At 42.0% G+C, this 22,477-nt stretch overlaps 1 protein-coding gene across 10 annotated transcripts in view; it reads right to left on the reverse strand.

Annotated features, from left to right (window-relative positions):
* Positions 1 to 21,690, reverse strand: part of LOC121685730 — a 61,293-nt gene extending 39,603 nt beyond the window's left edge. For 3 of the 10 annotated variants that reach the window (XM_042066438.1, XM_042066437.1, XM_042066441.1), the window contains exons 1-10: positions 21,290 to 21,690; positions 17,023 to 17,122; positions 16,637 to 16,881; positions 14,261 to 14,364; positions 12,343 to 12,514; positions 9,371 to 9,586; positions 3,410 to 3,547; positions 2,266 to 2,484; positions 1,954 to 2,091; positions 1,614 to 1,826 (exon numbers count right to left, since the gene is read on the reverse strand). In XM_042066438.1, the coding sequence (XP_041922372.1) occupies positions 1,614 to 1,826; positions 1,954 to 2,091; positions 2,266 to 2,484; positions 3,410 to 3,547; positions 9,371 to 9,586; positions 12,343 to 12,514; positions 14,261 to 14,364; positions 16,637 to 16,881; positions 17,023 to 17,122; positions 21,290 to 21,388 (1,644 nt within the window). In that variant the 5' untranslated portion in view covers positions 21,389 to 21,690. Of the gene's footprint in view, positions 1 to 1,613; positions 1,827 to 1,953; positions 2,092 to 2,265; positions 2,485 to 3,409; positions 3,548 to 9,370; positions 9,587 to 9,741; positions 10,057 to 12,342; positions 12,515 to 14,260; positions 14,365 to 16,636; positions 16,882 to 17,022; positions 17,123 to 21,289 lie in introns of those variants that run through there. The other 7 variants (XM_042066440.1, XM_042066434.1, XM_042066433.1 and 4 more) reach the window with 5 other exon arrangements.
* Between the last annotated feature and the right edge of the window lie 787 nt (positions 21,691 to 22,477).

Genomic DNA, 22,477 nt, shown 5'->3' on the forward strand with positions numbered 1-22,477 from the left:
TTAAATGTTTATATCTAATTTGCATATTATGACGTCATATGGTGGCGGCCATCTTGGATTATAGAATTTTCATGAAAAGTCGCATGTTTGAATGATAAAATGCACCATTTCTTTCCCCCCAAAATGTCCCTCACCTTCTGTATGCTATATTGCACAATACTGAATGCTCAGGTAAATAGTAAGTAGTGAACAAACTGTGTAAATCATTACTAATAAATGGCCGAAACAAACCAAATGCATGTAGCAGTAGACTGGCCTTTTGCTGTAGAGATTTTCCATTTACTACATACAGTAGGCACTCTGATTCCATGTATGGGGCACATATAGATTATTCAGATGACACACAAACACAAGTAGACAAGACCTGTTTAGTTCAAAAGCTCATTTGCGAGTGAGATGACGAGACAAGACAAGAGACAATGTTAGTATTTTTTTTCTTTTTGTTGATGTTTTTTTTTCTTAGCTGACAAAGACACACACATCACAAGGACATGAACACACAAAAAGGAACACATAGTGTATGTCCTAAATGATCAGGGAAATAGATAGCAAATCAACAGTGTAAATCATTACTAATAAATGGCTGACATTTTTTTTTTTTTTATGTAGCAGGCCTTTTGTTGTAGAGATAATGACTTCCTATCCCTATCCATACAGGGCCGGCATTCCCATCATCTTGTGATAGACTATGCATGACCTAATGTGTGTGTGTGTGTGTGTGGGGGGGAGAGGGAGAGAGCGTGTCACCACCTCCACCATGCGAGCAGCATGGCCAGATCTGCCTCGCGCGCGTCGAGTGGAGAGAATTTGCGCAGCTCGGACTAGGCCTACTGTCATTCTCATTGCGACTCCCCACACTGCCACTACGTTTCCCCCTAACTCTCCTATGAGCACTTCGACCTCGTCTAACATACCCAGTCGCATTAGACAAAGGCTCCACCACGTTACTGTCGCCGCGATTGTGGAGAGGCAAAAGACAGAAGCTAGCGCTATTAGGCTACCTCCAGCCTTGTTCGCCACACCACTAACACCCTGCTAACTTCCCGATGAACACTCCGAACCCGTGAAACATTATTCCCACCAGTGACATTGGGCAAACGATTCAACGTTTGTGCTTGGTGTAAGCTAAACTATGGAGTAAACTCTCACTTTGTCCAGCTGCATCATTGAAGGCAGGGACGCATCTGAAGCCTCAGTAAACAAATCACCGTCATTTCCTGAAGGCAGATATTCCCCTTCAGAATCAGGGTCCGCGAATAGAAGACCCAACACTTCATTTCAGGTAAACTTTTTTGATGCCATTAGACGATAATCTAATGCAAATACTCGCTAACGTTGACAATATCGCTCTGACTAAGTGGCTCACACGCACACTAGCTCCGGTATTGCACGCACTGATTCAATGCGCTGTAGCTCAAAACTTTTGTTTAAACCATGACCTTTTTCGGACTCGGGGATGACGTATGACATGTCTGCCACCTAGTGGAGTGGATGTCGAACGAAATATGACACCCTATTTGACTAAATCGGCCGTTTTATTCAGTACCGCATCTTGTCGAGTAAACTCGACAGTAGCGCCTAGAGGGTTAAATGTGGAAAACCAATTACTGCACCTTTTGTGTCTGTGTTGTAGTGGGGCCCTCTAATGGTGGCACAGAGGTGAACACTTTCTCTGAATGTGTTGTAGTGGGGCCCTCTAATGGCGGCACAGAGATGAACACCTTCTCTGAATGTGTTGTAGTGGGGCTGTCCAGTGTTGGCACAGGAGTGAACATTTTCTGTCTCCTGATCCTGATGGCTTGGTAGCCAGTTCCAGCCACCGTGTTCTGGACAGATCAAGAGGAATATGAACGTATCTGAATATAAAGCTATCTAGACACCAGGTAAGATTATTCTGAATTATCCTAAAAAATCCTTTTTGAAATTTTTGTCACTAAGTGAAAGGCTACATACTGGCACTATAGTGAACTCCACATTCTCTGAGTGGGAGAGCTTCTTGTCTTCCAAGACCTCACAGAAGTCAAAGACCAGTTTGGGGTCCTGAGAGCACTTGATGTATCCAAATGAGTTGCTCAAGCCAAGAACCACCCCCTGATAAAGGAATGCACTCCGTCAAGCAAATGATTTTATACTGATAATGACTTGGCATTACGAACCACAATAACATATCCGTAACTACACTAAACTTCTCCAAATATTAATTAACACAAAAAGAGTCTTCTCTGGCACACTCTTTGCTGACAACTGAGCATTCACCAGACTCACTATTTTGCGTTGCGCCTCTGTGTGATCGCACTCAAAGGTGTCGGCCAGGATCTCCACGTTGACGGCCCTCTCTGCCTTGGTCTTGAGGTTGGTGGATATTTCAAACTGAACTTTATCCCCAACTAGCATGGTGGCCTTCGTTAGCACATCGTCTGCACTGAAGCTCAGCTTCTTCTCCACTCCCTCCACAACGGCCTTCAAACTACCAAGAGGAAGGTCCTGCAACAAATACAACAGCAATAACTACGGAGTACCTGAACAACTGGATTAGCTCACTCGGTGCAAAGGAGTCTTCTCTTTACCCAGTTCTCTACCAAACAGATAATAACAACAATAATAATAATAATAATAATAATAATAATAGGGCAACTCCACGCAACACTGTCACGTCCATAACGCCATCTGAATACTATGTCATTGTGTTGGCGTTATGGATGTGACAGTTTTGCGTGGAATTGCCCAATAACCTTTATTTATAGAGTGGTTTTCTAAACAAAGTAAAAAGTACTTTACATATATAAAAGAGAACAAAAATGTAATGTCAACCATATCAACAAAGGCAAGAATAATGAAAATGGAATTAGAGAGTATACAAGGCAAAACAGCAATGATAGCCAACTGTTTATGACTACAGCCAACATCAGACTTGCTACCCCATTTACTACAGGTGCGGACATCTTCCAACAATGGCGTTACACGAAGAGACTCTACACTTCTGTGGTACTGTTATGATATTTGGCTGTTACACGAAGAGACTCTGCAGTACCACAGAAGTGTAATGATATTTGAAGCCTTGACAGTAGATTTTTCTGGTACCCAACAAAAGTTTACACTCGTTAAGATCCATAGACACTCGTTAAGATCCATAAATAGATACTCGTTATCATCCATAAATAGACACTCGTTATCATCCATAAATAGACCCTTGGTTGTTCTTAGACCAGAGTGGTCCATTAAATGTGTGATAACCAAAAACCCATGAGAGAAAATAAATGATTAAAAACCAGCAAAGCATAGCTTTCCCTTTGCCTTCCATTTACTGAGCCAACAATATGAACACCCATCGTTTGATTGTGTTTATGCCCACAACCAACATACACACTTGAACTTAAACTGTGTCCATTAAAGTCCATATATAACTTGCCTTAATTGGTAGATTACTGACGAGTGTGTTCTGTTTTGGAGGGACTCTCAGCACAGTTCCCTTTGTGTGTTCAGTCCTTACAACCACAGGCCCGTCTGGCTCTTCAAGAGATGGCTCTGCACCACCTATCGGTCTCCACTAGAGGGAAGAAATAACCAAAGGAAAATGTTTAACCAAGCACAGGGCAAGGGCAACTCATCACGTACATGACATTAACATCATACAATGAGTTCCTTTCTTGTCTGATGTGTTCATTGACATTAAAAAAATAACTTTTGTAAAGATTTGTTTAAAGCCCCCCTGTGAAAGAAAGTCTCCCATCTAGTGGTTAGGAGTTATATAGCAACCAACGTCTCAAGCGCTGCCTCGTTTAGAACTACGGGGGCCGTCACACATCAAAACTGGCACTAGTTATGGACTTTTAGGCACATCGAAGCATAAACTTGTCTCTGAATAAGCAATAGCTACATATTAATAAACTGTTGTGTACTATTTTATTGTCATTGCTTGTGTGTGATGCCAATGAAACACTCTTTCGGAGACGGAATAAATAGTTTCATTTAGCCTGTTAACCGAGCTAGCTAGCTATGTTAGCACAGTAAACGGAAAGTGAATGGTAACGGCTAGTTATGTTTGCAGGTAGCAGCTAAGGACTTTGGTTAAACTTGTATATTGTTGCAAAATAACCTGAAATAACACACAATCAGCAACTTTGTGGTAGTCTAATCGTCCTAGCAAAACTATGTTAGGTTAGGTTGTCAACTGTCTCTGGGTTTAGAAACTAGAGATCAAGTGAGCCTGTGACAGATCACGAACAAAGTTATTTTTCTCTTTATTTATTTTGTTGGAAAATACGATTTCAATGTCGGATTGTTAGGAAGACATATGACTTGTAGAAAATGGGCTCGTAACTTACATTGCTGAATGTAGGAAAGTTCTGCAGATGAATCCAAGCTAATGTTTTTTCTATGCATGCAGACGGCAAAGACTGAGCTGTATTTTGCATATGTCCCTTGCAGGCCACCGTTATTTCGAAATGGCGTACTGTACGTACACGGCGAGTCGACACTGCGCTATGTAAATGAAAATGAGGATTTCTAAGCCAATAGGTATGCTTCGATTTGGTGGTGGTGGTAATTAAACATGAATTGGGCAACATTTATGAATGGGAAATGTTGATTTTGTTAACAAACAACTGAAAACTTTACACAGGGGACCTTTAAATGAATACTTTGGTGATTGTTGCTGTGGTGCATGTTTGTTACCTGTGTGACGATGTGGCGCCTCAGCAGCACATCTACTATACTAAGACTCTATGATATTACTAATGTAGGTCATGTCAATTCCTGAATTATTATTTGTGCGTGTTCATTGTGTTGGGCACGTTCCTTTTAAGTGTGAGGAATGTTGCTTAATATGTGATCCAGAGTTTCCGCTAGAAAAAAATGGTGCCGGTCAAAGTGACCAGCAGAGGTTTCGTTTTCCGGACATTTTGATGATATGACGGTCAAATATCCTATTATCGCTTCTTACATCTGAGGCTTCAGACGTTACCAATTTATCATCCATCGCGTCTGGCCTCTGAAAAAACTTTTAAGGCTAGTCTGCCTGGGCCTGGCCATGTTTGAACCGCCTCACTCATTTGTTCGTTGTTTAACATGGACGTTTTAAGCGTGCGCTTCCTATTTGAAATGCAGCATAGGCTATGCGTGTTGTTTAATAGCTTACTTTTCAAACGGTAGAGCCTATTCATTTAAAAACATAGCCAGAGGACATAGGCTTACATATTAAGTCTTAATCTCTAATTCAGATTGCGTTAGGGGGACGGGATTATTAGCCAATTTCAATCGGACAATTTGACCGGACAATCGGATTTAATTTTTTCGGACATTTCATTTTTTTTCCGGCCAATGTCCGGTAATTACCGGACAGCGGAAACCCTGATGTGATCATGTGTGTTTTGGGGGTGTTCTACTGTATGTTAAGTTTGATGTCAATGGTAATTAGTTAATTAACCATTTAAACGTCGGCTTTTCTCTATGCGGGCGATTCAAAGGTTCGTGATGCGGTGAGGGGCTGTTGTGAGCTTAATGTGAAATGTTTGCTTGTCATTTTCGTTTCCCTTACGTAGGGTGCGACAGAGTGGATTTCTCCGGCCTAACTTCTCCTCCACCACTCGGGTACTCTACTACTGTTTACTGTCTAAGCTTAAATGGACTCAAGTACTACACACTGGACCATTAAAGACCCAAGTACTACACACTGGAGCATTAAAGACCCAAGTACTACACACTGGACCGTTAAAGACCCAAGTACTACACACTGGAGCATTAAAGACCCAAGTACTACACACTGGAGCATTAAAGACCCAAGTACTACACACTGTACTACACACTGGACCATTAAAGACCCAAGTACTACACAATGGACCATTAAAGACCCAAGTACAACACACTGGAGCATTAAAGACCCAAGTACTACACACTGGAGCATTAAAGACCCAAGTACTACACACTGTACTACACACTGGACCATTAAAGACCCAAGTACTACACACTGGACCATTAAAGACCCAAGTACTACACACAGGACCATTAAAGACCCAAGTACTACACACTGGACCATTAAAGACCCAAGTATTACACACTGGACCATTAAAGACCCAAGTACTACACAATGGACCATTAAAGACCCAAGTACTACACACTGTACTACACACTGGACCATTAAAGACCCAAGTACTACACAATGGACCATTAAAGACCCAAGTACTACACACTGGACCATTAAAGACCCAAGTATTACACACTGGACCATTAAAGACCCAAGTACTACACAATGGACCATTAAAGACCCAAGTACTACACACTGTACTACACACTGGACCATTAAAGACCCAAGTACTACACACAGGACCATTAAAGACCCAAGTACTACACACTGGACCATTAAGACCCAAGTACTACACACTGGTAGGGCTGGGACGATAATCGCATTACCGCGGTCACGTGACACCTACCGTGGGTCTGAGCTTGTCACCATCATCACCGCAAAAAAAAAAAAAAATCCATTAAACAAACATTTGGGGGATTCGACTTCATGTAGCCGCCCGAAGAGGTCTTAAGTTGACTGCATAACGTGATTATTGCTGAGGTTCTGATTCTACGTTTTCAACAATCATATTATGCACAATTCCGGGTTGAAAACGTATCAGAATCAGAAATAATCACGTTATGCAGTTAACTTAAGATGTCTGCAGGCAGCTACATAAAGTCGAATCTCCCTATTGCTATTGGCCTGCACACGTGTGCACGTAGTGTGTAATGTTATGCTGATGTGTAATGTTATGAACCATCTTATGACATCTGATTCAAGGTTATCAAAACAAAGCTTCAAAACTTATCATCAAAAGATCAAGCAAACCCGAGCTTTTGTGTTGGGGAGCGCAATGTTCCAACATTCCATTTGTTTACTAAGCGAGAGTATAGCAGAACTGGCACAATCGTAACTTTTTCTATTCTCTCCGTTCAAACTTGATTTACACAAAGACGTGTTGCATTTTTTGTCCACTCTGGTGTCAAACAGGGCTCCCGTAACACAGTTGAGATCGTGTGTGTGTGTGTGAGTGTGGGGATGTTTGATTTATGACCGTGAGGCTCTCACCGTACACAAAAAGGAAACACCTTGTCAGTATAAGTATTTAGTGTGAGTGCCCTTGTTATACAAGAGGGTTTATTTGGCAGAGAGAATCTCTGTAGACTGAAATATATATAGTATATAGTATATATACTCTTTTGATCCCGTGAGGGAAATTTGGTCTCTGCATTTATCCCAATCCGTGAATTAGTGAAACACACACAGCACACAGTGATTAGGTGCCTTGCTCAAGGGCACTTCAGCCGTGGCCCACTGGTCGGGGCTCGAACCGGCAACCCTCCGGTTACAAGTCCAGAGTGCTAACCAGTGGGCCACGGCTGCTCCATGGGCCACAGCTGCCCCAAATACATGAACTGGAGTTTAGAGATGGTGAAAGTAGACTAAATGTTTACTTATTTCTTCTTTATGTAATTGTGACCTTGCTCATGGGGAACATTTGCTGAAGATTATGAGACTAAGTCATAAGACTGGACTGTCTGGAAGTCATAAGATTGAAATGTCAAGGCAGGTAAAAAGAGGAAGTAAAATTAGGTGACAGTGCTTCATAGAGCCAAAACGAATACAGGCCCTACCTAGCAACAAGTAATTACACATAGAACCTGGCCAATACATATTTTTAATGTCTAAATAAGGAGGAGTTTCCACCAATATCTCAAGTTCCAAAAGGCTGGACTGTCTGGAAATCATGAGATTAAGTCATAAGATTGAAATGTCAAGGCAGGTAAAAAGAGGAAGTAAAATTAGGTGAAAGTGACACACAGAGCCAAAACGAATACAGGCCCTACCTAGCAACAAGTAATTACACAATAGAACCTGGCTAAGTGCATTCTGCTGATTTTATTTGATCATAAATACATGTGTGTGTATACTGATTGATTTACCAGAAAATTGATGTAATACTGTTTGTGCAATGTGTGGTGATTTTATTTGATCATATACATGTGTGTGTATGCTGATTGATTCACCAGAAAATTGATGTAATACTGTCTGTGCAATGTGTGGTGATTTTATTTGATCATATACATGTGTGTGTATGCTGATTTGATTTACCAGAAAATTGATGTAATACTGTTTGTACAATGTCATGCAACATTTGCTGAAGATTGATGAGACTAAGTCATAAGACTGGACTGTCTGGAAGTCATAAGATTGACTTGATGTCAAGGCAGGTAAAAAGAGGAAGTAAAATTAGGTGACAGTGACACACAAAGCCAAAACGAATACAGGCCCTACCTAGCAACAAGTAATTACACATAGAACCTGTCCAATACATATTTTTAATGTCTAAATGAGGAGGAGTTTCCACCAATATCCCAAGTTCGAGAAACGTTCTGATTGGCTAAAAGGGGCCTTAGGAGAAAGAGACATCTCCCAGGCCCCTAGAAGCATAAAAGGTAGAGCGCAGGCACATTCAGATCAGATCTCATCGGGGAAGCAGCTGTTACCCATCGCTCTCTTGCCTGACGGTCCAGTCCTGACGCTGTTAGAATTGTATCTTCACTGCAAGACGGCAAATAAAGAATCAACAGTCTTCAGCATCTCTCGTCTTGGTGTTCTCCTTCGGGTCCTCTGACATCAGAGTGCTTATTGAGATTGGAGGTTCGAGAAAGTGGTTAATTTTCCACGACAATTCTCAACCTCATTTGCACAGGTCACTCCTTTTCTAAAGGTTGTAAAGAGGTCAAGAGGTCCGGTGTGCGGACTCCTGATTGTTACCAGCGTTTTGAAGAGAGATGTTTCATCCTTTGGAGGTTAGACCACGGACCAATGAGTCCGGCCTCTAAAGAGATTTATATCTCTAAACAGATTTCCGTATCCTCGTGTGCACTAAGTGCCATCAGGCCAGCACAGGCCTAGAAACTTTGTTAAACAAACAATACATTTGACAACAGAGTTCAGCTGCGTTTTTTGTCTGCTCCAGAGCATAAGACTTTCCTTCTTAAATGCTTAGCTGAGTTCGCTACTAGTGTCTTAGAAAGTAAGCCCTCAAACGGACAACTTACCAAAATGGAGTCACCTTTAAAAATGCAAACAAGGTGTTCGATGTTCTCAGCAACACAGGGGAGGCAAAAACACAAAAAGGAACTCTAAACTGTCTTTTAATTTCTGAGGGAAATGTTCCTAAAACTTTTTCGTAGCACATTCCTGAGAAAGCTATAAAGTCGTTAAAACATAGTAATGCAAAAACCTGCAAGACATAGCTGGAGTTCTAAGCGTTACTGTGGAGACTAGCCACATCCATAGTTGCGTACAGTACATTAAGCAACTGAATGGGCCCTGACATATATTAACATGGAGACTTACTGTTCTTCGGTGCTCCTCTGTGTCCGTGGCCCTGAGGGTGTCGGCCAGGATCTCCATGGTGACGGCCCTTGCCTGTGTGTTTGGGTTGGTGGATGTTTCATACTGAACTTTATCCCCCACCAGCATGGTGGCCTTCCTCAGCATATTGTCTACACTGAACCTCGACATTGTCTCCGTTCCCTCCACAGTGGTCTTTAAACTGCCGGGATGATGGTCCTGCAAAAAAAAAAAAAAAACTTTCAAAGAAAAATAATTGGCATCTACCAAAGTAATTATGTGAATAATTAAAGACCTGAGACCAGAGAAGTTGATCAGCTAAAGTGGTGGCCCCTGGAGCCTCTAGAGTCCTTTGAGAAAGATGTTATACTCACAACTTCATCTACGCTGCTGTGGGAAATATTTTGAGACTCTCCATACATTTTTGTATGACTTACGTACAATATGTTAACTTAGGGAAGAACTGATATTTTTGCTTTTCACTATACGAGTCTCACTAATGCAACATACATTTTAGTACATCCAACTTGCTCTGTGCATGAATGTCTCTCTAATAAAGGTCCTATGACATCCATTGTGAGGATAATGTGGGCTTTCCCTGAGGCAGATGTCGTGGAAATCATCCACTTCCAAAAACCTCCAATCCAACTAGCACTCTGATGTCAAAGACCCGAAGGAGAACACCAAGACGAGAGAAGCTGAAGACTGTTGATCCTTTATTCACCGTATTGCAGTGATAATACAATCCAAACAGCGTCAGGACTGGACCGTCAGGCAATAGAGTGGTGAGTGGCAGCTGCTACCCCGATGAGATCTGATCTGAATGTGCCTGAGCTCTCTCCTTTATACTCTCGGGGACCTGAGAGGCGTTCCTATCCCCAGGAACGTCACCAGGCCCCTTTTAGCCAATCAGAGCGTTTTGGGATTTGAGATATTGGTGGAAACTCCTCCTCATATAAACATTAAAAAATGTGTGTTGCTAGGCAGAATACATGTGTCCAGGTTCTATGTGTAATCTGTTGCCAGGCAGGGTACGTTTTGATTTGGTTCTATGTGTCACTTCAACTTTGGTTTCACTTCCTCTCTCTGGAAGTCCCTGCTTCTCCTTTTCTGCTAGCCCCTTCTATTTCTGCCCTTCTGGTAAGCACCTTTCTCCCCCAGGCCCTGTTTTGTTTATTTCCACTCTTAGCCTTTGACCGTCCAGTCTCATGACTTCCAGTAAATGTTTGCATAACAGCTGCACAAGCACAGTCTTATGACTTCCAGTAAATGTTTGCATAACAGCTGCACAAACAATGTTTTCATATTAAATGGAAGGTCCCCTTAATAGGCCCGTACACACACAAGTATTATTATTATCATGTCTAGATAAAGTCACCACACAGACCAGTGGCTATGTGACCTCCATTGTCAGGATAATGTGGGCTTTCCCTGAGGAAGACCAGTGGCTTTATGACGTGCATTGCCTATGCTTCTGCACACAGACTAGCGCTGACATAATTAATATCATGTGAGGTAGCAGCCAATAGCAGGGAGGACTGGGGGATGCATATGGGTTGTCTATTATCCTGAATGGTCTGTTGTCTCAACATGATGGTCATTGAGCCCAGGTTTTGTCATATGTCTGTATGTAATGTGTTTGTCTAGACACAATGTAATTGTGTACTTGATTCAGCATAAGATGGGGCCTTGGCCCAGAGAACTTTGGATTTGCTGTTGAAACAATGTAATTATCTAGGTCAAAGTCTAAGCACAAGATGGTCGTTGGTTAAGAAGTTCCTCTTCCTGCAAAGTTTGTCATGGACTTGGCTTAGTTACCTTATAATAAAGTCTCAGTCTTCAGTATCTGTAGTATCAGGTACAGTAGTAGTATTAATAGTATCAGGGCTGGCAAAAACACTAATGCAAAACCAATGTAGTAAATAAAGTCAAATGAATGGATAAAGTAATCTTGTAGTAAATAAAGTCAAAGGAATGGATAAATTAATCTTGTAGTAAATAAAGTCAAAGGAATGGATACATTAATCTAGACACTAGGGGTGGGTGATATAGACAAAAAATAATATCAATATTTTTGTGATTTTGACGATAACTATAATTAGTCGATATCCTTTAAAGGTGCCATGTATAATGTCCGGCAAAAAAATCAACCACATTCCACCGCAATCCACATTCCATAAAAGATGGGGGCAGTATACCTTCAGAAAGTGAGTTGGGCTAGAGTAACAACTGAGACACGTGTATTGCAGTTTGGCTGGCGGTTATGTTGCCCGCATACCGCCTCCCATGGCCGAAACTGGTATTATGACACCTGTCGGGCTGTGGCTAGTAATTTAGCATGCTAATTTAGGTTGATCTCTCTGCAGCACTATACCTTGTCATTTTTTTAATGACATCATCGCCCTTATTTCTTCTCATTCTTTTGATGCGTGTAGCTCATTTTTGGGATATTTTTACCTCAATTCTTACACATGGCACCTTTAAAAAATTGTTTGTAAAAGTCTGAGTTACTTTACAGCTCATTATTTATCAATAGCATCATTTACAATAATAACCAATAATCTAACCTGTGACTTTTTAACCAAATCAACCAATGCAGTCTCTCTATGACACATTTCCAACTCTGCCCCCACTTGTGTGTGTGGCAATGAATCTAGAACCTTGCGCTCAGACTCTAGAACCTTGCTCTCAGACTCTATTTGTCAGTTTTCAATGCATTGGGTTCCCCACTTGGCACTAAATGAGTACCCAGGATGTTCTCAATGCATTGGGTTCCCCACTTGGCACTAAATGAGTACCCAGGATGTTCTCAATGCATTGGGTTCCCCACTTAGCACTAAATGAGTACCTAGTATGTTGAAAAATCGCTAAAAGGTGTGTTACCTCAAGGCTAGGATGTTGGCAGCATAATGGAGGCGAAACGCCCAAGATGTAGCTCACTATGTTTTCATGAACTGCATTGGCCCCTCACTTACCTTGGCCTGGCTCAAGCATTGAGGTGTTGCCTCCTGCGTAAGACCACTGTGATGGGCACGAAGCAGAAGCATCTCACACAGCTCTTCCCTTAAACAGATCTCCATCGGCTCTCTCCGTCCACCTCCTGTGGCCTGGATCAAGCTGTCGGCTAGAGCCTTCCTCGAATCGTCACTATGAACATGGATTCTCTCATTAACCTTTATGAATGTCATTTAATTCCAACACAAACCACTCTGATTTTGAAAACAAAAGTAATGTGAACTACACGTGTAACAGTAGCCAGCTGGATATGTAGTTGTGCAGTGAGTACTTTAGTTAAACCCGATGCCTTCACAGCTAATGAGTACTTTAGCTAAACCTCCCTCCTGATGCCTTCACAGCTAATGAGTAGAAAATGCATCGTTTTGTCACGTAAGGACTCTGTGCATATAGTACAGACTCCAGTGTGTAGTACTTGGCTCTTTATGACCTTTTAAGGACATTTTGAGTCTATTAAGAGGCAAAAAAGGAACGTTTATATGATGCCCCCAGACCTAGCATTGTAGCGGACTGGGAGTACTGGCCATTAGCTGCAGCTAACAACGCTACTAGGGCTGGGTGATAAATGTAATCGATATCAAGAAAAAAAATACGTTCGATAGAACATTCGATAATTAAAGCAACACACACCTCCTTAAGTTGTCCATAAATAAATAGGCTAAATATATCTTGCATTGTAGCTGCAACTCTACCAGAGTAGGCGATAGAAGTAGGCCTACCTCAACACAGACTCTCAATGAGTCGTTGCTCCGTTCTCTCTCTCTCTCTCTCTCACTCACTCTCCCCCTCTCCCAACAGGCGCATCCCTCCTTAGCATGCACGTAATCCAAACATTCACAATCGTGCAAGACGACTGGCTAAATTGCTATTAAATCTGGTTAGCATTATTAGCAAGCTGCACGAATTTGTTCAAAACTGTTGCATTCAAATTGACTGCTAAGTTCTAATCATCTCAATCCCGATGCAAATGGAAAAGTAGGCTACTTTCCAAGACTCAAACGGGCCTGTCCCAAGAAGAAAAGGTATTCATTTGAAACTTAAACACACGTGGGGAAACTGAACAGTCTAACCAGTAGACTATGATATACTAGCAAATTAAGCTGCTTTGTTTACAATATGTCCAGGCTTCAACCAGTGCTGCTTTTCATTCAGACTTGTGTGCACATTTATTTATTTGAGTGTTTTTCATGATTGTGTTGCTATTTCTTTTCCCTGTTGCTTTTATTGATAACTGAGGTGATTAAAATCAGAGGAAGGTTAAGTTTAAAATAAAAGTGTTTAAATTGAACTTTTTTATCCTTCTGGTCCTTATCTGAAATAGATTCAAAAAAAAAATCAGAGGAAGGTTAAGTTTAAAATAAAAGTGTTTAAATTGAACTTTTTTATCCTTCTGGTCCTTATCTGAAATAGATTTAAAAAAAATAATAATAAATAAATGATTATCGATATCGACTGACATGAAATACTTATATCGTGATACAGTTTTCAGCCATATCGCCCAGTCCTAAACGCTACTGTCAGCTCTTGCAGCATACTGTACATGCAACATCGGCTCCTCCACAATGCTACTGTCAGCTCTTGCAGCATATGCAACGTCGGCACACAATGCTATCAGCCTGTTAAGTACCACATTTGATAAGATATTTTTGTTTTGTAACATTATTTGTACATGAAGGCCGTGTTGTTAGAAATGTCTTTAGGGACTTATATTTTTACATGTTTTATCGTGTAAGTGTGTGTTTACATGTTTTACTGTGACTATGTGTGATTGTAGACACTAATTCGTACATCCACTGTAGTGTCTGTATCTCAATGGCAATTTCTCCATTCAGACAATTTCAAACCATTCAGACACAATAAAGGCTTATCTTATCTTACCTTACTGTGGCCGTCAGTGGTCTGGGGGTGTCATGGTGGGGGGGCTCCAGTGGGCTTGGCTGTGGTCTGGGGGTGTCATGGTGGGGGGGCTCCGGTGGGCTTGGCTGAGGGAGGAAATGCAGACAGATCAGCTACTACAGAGCTTGTGGTCCTCAGGGAAACCCACAGCCCCAAACACTATGGAACAGATTTGAATGCCTCCGGGACGTAAGAGAGGAATTTCCCAGGGAACAGACCCAAAGCAGGCAGCGATCAAACCACAACAATAGAAAGATGGGCACAGACAAGAAGCAGCACTCGGCACCTGTTCATCTCACAACACTCGTTCTAGGCAACTCTGCTGTGAGACTTTTAAATGGGGAAAGGATGATTGTATGCTGTCTCCCAAATGTTTCAGTGTCTGACACAAAAAACAAACTTGCAGAAATAGTGTCAAAATATGCAACTATCAAACGCATCATTGTGCATGTTGGAGCAAATTACATTTACAAAGAACAAGCTGCATGTCCAAAAAGATTTCAGTTGGGATAAATTTTATTGACAATTTTAATCTTTTTTGGAATTGCAGGGAATATTTCAGACCAAACAGCACAGAACTGAGTTGGACTAGGGTCAAGATCATAACTGAAAACTATCGCCTCTCTCTTGCACCCAACATTTTTTCTGTCAACCTTCAGCCGAGCCTCTGATAAGCGCTCAGTAGCCATACAGACGAAACAAGTTGACAACAACTCAGCTAAACCAAAGCACCCCCCCCCCCCCCCCCCCCCCACACACACACACACACACACACACATAAACAACCTGCTCAACGTCCACTGGACACGATAAGAAGGATGCTGCTGAAATTACTCAAAACCAATCACTGGTGTCAAACCCCCCGGAATCTCAGCAAACAAATGGCTGTCATGGCCATGAGGAGACAGCACCTATCAAGGCTGAGAGGCTATCAGAAATCAGAGTCCTGTTGCAACAGCAGCACCTATCAAGGCTGAGAGGCTATCAGAAATCAGAGTCCCGTTGCAACAGCAGCACCTATCAAGGCTGAGAGGCTATCAGAAATCAGAGTCCTGTTGCAACAGCAGTGCCTGATCCGTTACCAATACCCCTCCCCACCTCCGCCGACTCCTTGCCGCCACAAAGACACAACTTGAACACTACTGGAACAACTGCCCAGAAGCTCAGCAGTCAGATAGAGACTCTGGACTAAAGGACTGCATTGGGATTGGGCAACGCAAATCCCGCGGGACCCAACGCAAATCTCTCGGGACCGAGTGGTTTCAACTTTGCTGCAGGCGAGAACGGGCGGCTAAAAAAAAAAAATAGAGAGAAGAGGAAGCAGACGTGTGTATGTGACCGGAGCAGAGTTAGTGGAATAAGTTTAAGTCTTAAAGCGATGGAAAGTCATTAGTTTCTGACAGCGCTACTCGACCAGAGTTCGACCAAGGGAAAACGGGTTCTGGGAGGGTGTTTGGCTCGGGGTCATGGTGCAAAGGACCCTAGAGTAAAATTTACTCCGAACTATCGCTTTAAGTAGGCTACAGTGTGTGCAGTGTCCAAAGTAAACCCCAGGCTAAAAATCAAGCTCATTCATTTGCTCACCAGAAACGGGATTTTACCCCAACGTTATTTATTTTATAACGTCGGCCCTGGAGGTAACGAGTCTCCCCTGGTTTGGGGAGCAATCAGGAAAGGTTAACACGAGCGACAGGATAGAGAAACAAACATCCCCATGAATCTCTTTATTAATAATGACATGTTTTCTCCTGCGGGACGGGAGAAGACACAAAATCAATGCATCTCTATTATTGAGCGGACATACACATTGCGGGAGCGGGCGGTAATGGTCAGAAATTCAGCAGGAGCAGGATGAAGAAAACAGTCCCGCGCAGGGCTCTACTCTGGACCAATAATAAACCCAAACCCCCCTAATTTCCCCATCACCATCCCCACCCTATGACCCCACCACCACCCAATCAAACTCCCCAGGATCCCCTGAAAACCATCCACACCCAAGCACATGATGTTCCCTGCAAGAATGCAGAGACTGCTGCCAGTAGCCATCTTTTTACTAGCCCAAGACCTTCGAGAGACAGTCAGTGTTTTACTATCTGAGACTTTTAGCACCAATGAAGTGCAGAGCACCTCCACCTTTTTTAATTCCTCTTTTTGGTCAACTTTAGCATGGATGTATTCACTTATACTAAGCACTGTACATGAAACAGGAATGTAGAGTATGAAACAGAGCTATGTGCACTATTTTATATCCAGCCCTGAATGCTCCACATGACTTACTGAGTATGCATGATACAGAGCTTTGTGTACTATTGTGTATCCAGCCCTGAATGCTCCAGAAGAGCAGAGGGGGAAATTCACCTGCTGTTGGCTCTCGTCCTCCTCGTCTGGCAGCAGAATATCTGCGTCTGAGGACCAGGGGTGGGCTGGAGGAGGAAGGCCCAGGAGTACAGCCTCCTGCTGCAGCCTGAGGAGGTGGTACCTGGCTGCGTCGTCAGCCTGCCGCAAGGACAACATGTGGATATTAATGTGCTCCAGGAACTGTTCCACTTGTCGCTGGGTCTCCTCCTGGTCAAACGTGACTCTGTATGGAGAGGTCAGCTCTCCTGGAAGAAAAAAAGAGAGGCACGCAGGCAGACAGACAGGGACAGACAGAGGGTCAGACAAACAGGGCAAATGGTATTCTCGTCAACCAGTCATTTTAAATGATCCTGATCTTCCCGTAATCAACACTACAAGAAACCTACGCAGCTCCTGCTGGAAGCACATCTGCTCCTTGGCCAGGTACTGGATCCTCTGCAGGTAAACACCTCGATCCTTCCTCAGTTTCTCCCGCTCCTGGAGTACCTGGACAGCACAAGGTTTAAGAATCAGAATAAGAATAATTTTATTGACAGGTTTTTTTCTTTTCCACAGGGAAAAAGAAGAGACAAGGAATTTGACTTGGTAAAATGGTGCAAGACACATAAGAAGTATTTAGATTATAGTAAGAAATTTTGGCCTTAAAGGTGTCTCACCATATAAGTGTGAGCTATATTCAACCATGTACCCTTTTGGTCTGGTCTGTGCTCATGTTAAAGAAAGATACGCTGCTGTAAGAAGAACGTGAAGGAGAGATTTATGAGGTAACAACTGTGGAATTCCATGTTCAAGGTGTTTGCGCAGCCATGCTGTGTGTGTGTGCCATACTGTATGTGTCCAAGGAGGCTGGGTAGGCCCAGTTCGACGGGCTGGCGCCCCTAAGACCTTATTTACTGCCTTGGGGTCAATCTTGACTGGATTCCATGGGCCATGGTTGTTATGGGATACAGCCTTAAAGATATGGTTGACTCTGGGGTAACTATGTCGTAAACACGTTTGCGTACCATTAATGGAGATGTCATGTCTTGTCTGAACTGTCAGTAGGGTATAAAAAGTGTTTCCTTGTTTGTAACATGTAGCAACACAACGCAAGTCTCCGGATTCGTGAATAAAGCTCTCTGAGATTTCTGACTTCACTCCTGGCTGACTGAGACCTCATTTCTGGAACAATCCCTAGACAATTTCTGTTCCTACAAGATACAACTATAATATCCAGTAGTCCCATTCACAGAATGAATGCATGTAGTTACAGGTGTTTGGGAACATAACACCATTATAAAAGCAAAATGCTATGCTGTGTTTCACCTGAGGGGGCGCTAAAGTCTATTGTTTATTGTAAATGCTGGTAAATTTTGGTGTTCCCAAAACATCTGTAACTACATGCATTTATTCTGTGAATGGGACTTGGTACAATATTGGTACTTTACACACTAAATGTCCATCTACTTAACTATTTCAACATAGATTTGTATGGTCCTACTAGCTACCCCACATACCATTTCAGTTGCTTGAAAATGACACACAAAAATACAAACACTCCTTGTTTCATCCTTATTATTGTCATTAGCATTTGGAGACTTCAAATTGTTGGAAAACATTAATAAACTGATGTATTTGAAGAGGAAATAGTGACTGATACAAAAAAAACTGTATTTTAATACCTTCAATATCACACTTAAGGACACCAGGCAACGTTTTCGTGTTTGGTTGTGGTTATGGTTAAATGACTCATGACTCATTACAGGGCGAATGAAAACTCTCTCGCCCGCCCCTACTGCCTATAGAAAGAATATCCCGCTTGCAAGTTCGGTGTATCCTACCTGCAACCTTCAGTCTCACAAAGTCTCAGACATCACAAGAAGCAGGATCAGGTGACATCCTGCATCCCCAGCACAGAAGCAGGCTAACGAAACCCGGCTAGCGATTATTGCAAACGTGTGTATAATGGCAGAGCCGGCAGAGAAAACCCTTGACAGGAGATGCAAAGAAAAGAAAAGAGCTTCAGACCGAGCAAGGGCTCGCACGTGTATCGACACGTACAGACGCTAGGGGGAGCTTCCTGGAGAAAAAGCACTCAGGCTTGCCTGGTGTCCCTTTAATACACATTTTTCCGAAATCTATCGCCCTTTTGAAAGCCAGTATACATTTAGTACAGACTTTGCTTACACTTGCAACAATTGCTTACATTTTGAATATTTGTCAAGATATTAATACCAAAACATGGCACGTGTTTTTCAAGCTGTAAAAATGAAAGAATGTCAAGGTCTTAAAAAGATACGAAGACAGAAGATTTGCACAGAAATATTTGATAGGCCTTGGTTTTAGGACCCATTGATAATGTAGACAAGGTTTAAACAAAATCTAAGACAGTGCAGCAACAACTTTATCTGGTTTGACACGGAATGACTCAGATGACAGCCACCTAAAAAAAACCCACCAAATTGTGGCCAATTCAGGAAGAATATTACTCTCATGTTTAGTTCTCTCACTGTGCTCTCTCTCTCTCATTCCATTCTATTTCCTTTCTGTATTTCTATAATGCTGTATTTTTGAGCCCTGTGGGGAAATTTCCAGTAATTAGACTTAACGCTTTAGCTGTTAAATGTCTCCTGGGGTGGTTGTTGTCCAATTGGCTACACTTTAAAGAAATAGAGACATTACAAGGATGATCTCAGCTGTTTTGGTTTTCTCTTGGCTGTGTTCTCCAAGGTCAACCTCTCATGGGAGTCTGGAGTGATACTCTTGTCTCTTGTAACCGCCTTAGAGAATTTGGAGTAATACCAGCTTTCTTTTAATTAACTTTCTTTATGATGACAGCTCTTTTTTCTTTATTCTACGTAATCTATCAAGAATTCCCTGTTTAGTCCTATAAATAATGGTAAGACTTTGCCTATGACAGACTTGTTGCTCTCACGCTTGCCTGGCATGCTTGTGTGTTTGTAACCTGTCTCCGGCGTCGTGAATAAAGCTTTGTATGGTCGGCTTGCCTGTGGGATACTTTTCGCCTCTTTGTGGATTAATGAAACGATAGTATGATGACAATTACCTCATATTCAGATTCATCTTCCAAGGGTGGGTAGTAACACACATGAGTAAAAAAGTATTTTTTTCGAGGAACGGCAACTTTCCATATTCCTTTTTTCAAAACTCTACTCTTACTCAAGTACATTTTTGAGCAAGTAATCTACTCTTTACTCTGCTACCTTTTCAATTGCCTATCGTCACGAGTACAAGTTTATTATCGGAGGAGAAAGTATCTCGAAGGAGAAAAGTGCACCTCTCCCTCGATGCACAGTGGTGTAGGAGAAAAGAAACAGGGCTTCAGAATGCATCGCTACGTTGCCCCGCGATTATAAGTAATGACTGGTCTGACCATGCTGTAGCCTACTACACTACTACTGCAATATGAGAGCTGTGGACCAGGAGCGACGTGTGTGTCTGTCACCCGTGTCATCCAAGGGAAGAGGAGAGACTTCTCTGCATAGTCTGTCTGCCTCTCCACCTTCGCCATGTTTGTGTACTGACTGTCCACTACCCTACTGTTTTACTGCTACACTGTTTACATGCTATATTAGCACATATGCATAACCCCTCCCTCCCTCCCTCCCTCCAACAGCCTGGATTGTGGCCGTACTTAATACTTTATACTTAATACTTGACCAGTGGCTGTAACCCTATTACCTTAACCTATTCTTGCACTAACATCATTTTTTTTATATTACTTTGTCTACAATATTCTCTAATATGTCCATATTTATTTTATGGTGGTCTCTAAACTTTATTCTTGCACTGTTTGACTTACTTATTATGCACCATCACCATGACACTCACTCTCATAGAGCACCTTACCATGCACACTCTCATAGAGCACCTTACCATGCATACGGAACTACAGGCTCAGTCCCTGCGCTGTCACTGCAAGCGCCTCATGCTTGATCATCCTTAAGCACACTATGGGGATATTTGATTTAGTTTATTTAGTATATTTAGCATTTAGTATTTTTTTGTCTTCTACTGTCTGTACTGTCTATATTTGTTGGTCTTCAGAGACAGTGTGTGTATTCTAGGCCTAATGATAAAGGGTGGCGCGACAGAAAAAAAGGTTTAGAAACACTGCTGTACATAATTATAATTGTATTGAATTACAGTTGTATCCATCTGCATCATCTCTATAAATGGCACTGGGGAAACCCTTAAATTTACCTGGTTTAACAGCTAACACATGTTTTAGACTATGAGCCTCATGTGTCTCCCAATGGGCCTGCACTAAAAGACTGTGCTGTGGGCTATGCCTTTTGCACAAAGATCACATCCTGGTAACTTCTCTGCAGAGTCATGACCTGGACCAGAGGCTGTAGACTTAAGATCTTTAGAGACTGACACCAGACTTAAGATCTTTAGAGACTGGGCCTTTTGTGTGTCTGCCCAAAATCTTTGGAACCAGTATTTCAAAAGTTTTATTTTACAAGTATTTAAAGTGTAACAAACCGACCCCCCTGTCTACTACTGACTGTCGAAAACTCATGCTGGTTCAGGATCGAGTAGCCTAGGCTGTTTATGTCGGTTCTTGGTAGACGCTTTTAACCAAAGCGAGTTATTATGACACCAAAAGATATTACTTTAACATTCAAATTAAATAGAATATCTACTTGCCTGGGAAAGATCACGCTCGACATAATTAAGCCGTTGCACAGGTCCAAAAGATCCACGTTCCGCGGTTTGTCCAGTGTTGACTCCGCGCTCACCAGCCATGCTCGTCAGCAGGTCTGGAAACAGAGCAAACTTTTGCTCCCTCGAGTGGTGGTGGTGCTGAGATCAGTGGGGCAAAGTGGGCTGGGCCGACGATTAAAAGTCGTGTTTTTAACGTTATCATACGAATATCACGCCATATCAGCAGCAGAATATTAAACTAGTAGTAGCCTATATCGTTAAACTAGTAGACTGCAATAAACTGGAAATGTAAACCTATCAACCTTGTAGACTCTAAAAATACACCGATGTCAAGAATGCCTAACACGTGAGGCACTTCCTCTTTTCTGGTGTTTTGTAGCAGTCAGTTGGTATCCTTGTGGTTACAATGCTGCCATCGTCTGGAGCGCTTTATTAGGCCTACTAGTATTAGGCTAAATCATGAATATTAGGCTGACATATTTCAGGTATCGGTATCCTTTTTTTTTTAAAGATAACATTTCTCTTACTCTTGACCTCAACTTCTAACATAGGCCTACTTTTACCTAATATGTCCATTTCTGATCTCAATACATTTGACATATGACGACGTATTTGACAACTCCACTCTCCACTCTCATTGGACAACTCCAGTCTCATTGGACAACTCCACTCTCCACTCTCATTGGACAACTCCACTGTCATTGGACAACTCCACTCTTTTAATCATCCCCTTATTTCAACTCCACTCTCTTTTAATCATCCTCTTATTTCATCTAGAAGTTATATTACCGATGGAACCCCTCCCTCCAGTATCTACCTGTCCTATGACTCCCCACTACAGCCTGTATTGGTTTAAATATTCATAATATTTCATCAAATCAGTTTGCTGATAATTATTTTCAGAAATCTGCATATGTTCCAGACATACAGAATTGAAACTAAGGTGATCAGATCCTCACCCCACTTTGTTCTGCTTCTCTTTGATATAAATATCTCTGTGAATGAAAGGTTGTCTTGTGGTGCACAATTTTTTCTGATGCATATGTGACCTCTCTGCAGATATGTATTAAACCTACAAACTATAAAGACACACTTTATCTCAGACTCCAGTTAGGCCCATTCATTGGTGTGGGTACATTTCTTCCACATTCTTATCTGCCTCTTTACATT

Source organism: Alosa sapidissima, chromosome 16 (genome assembly GCF_018492685.1).
Source record: "Alosa sapidissima isolate fAloSap1 chromosome 16, fAloSap1.pri, whole genome shotgun sequence".
In the NCBI taxonomy this organism is placed as follows: domain Eukaryota; kingdom Metazoa; phylum Chordata; class Actinopteri; order Clupeiformes; family Clupeidae; genus Alosa; species Alosa sapidissima.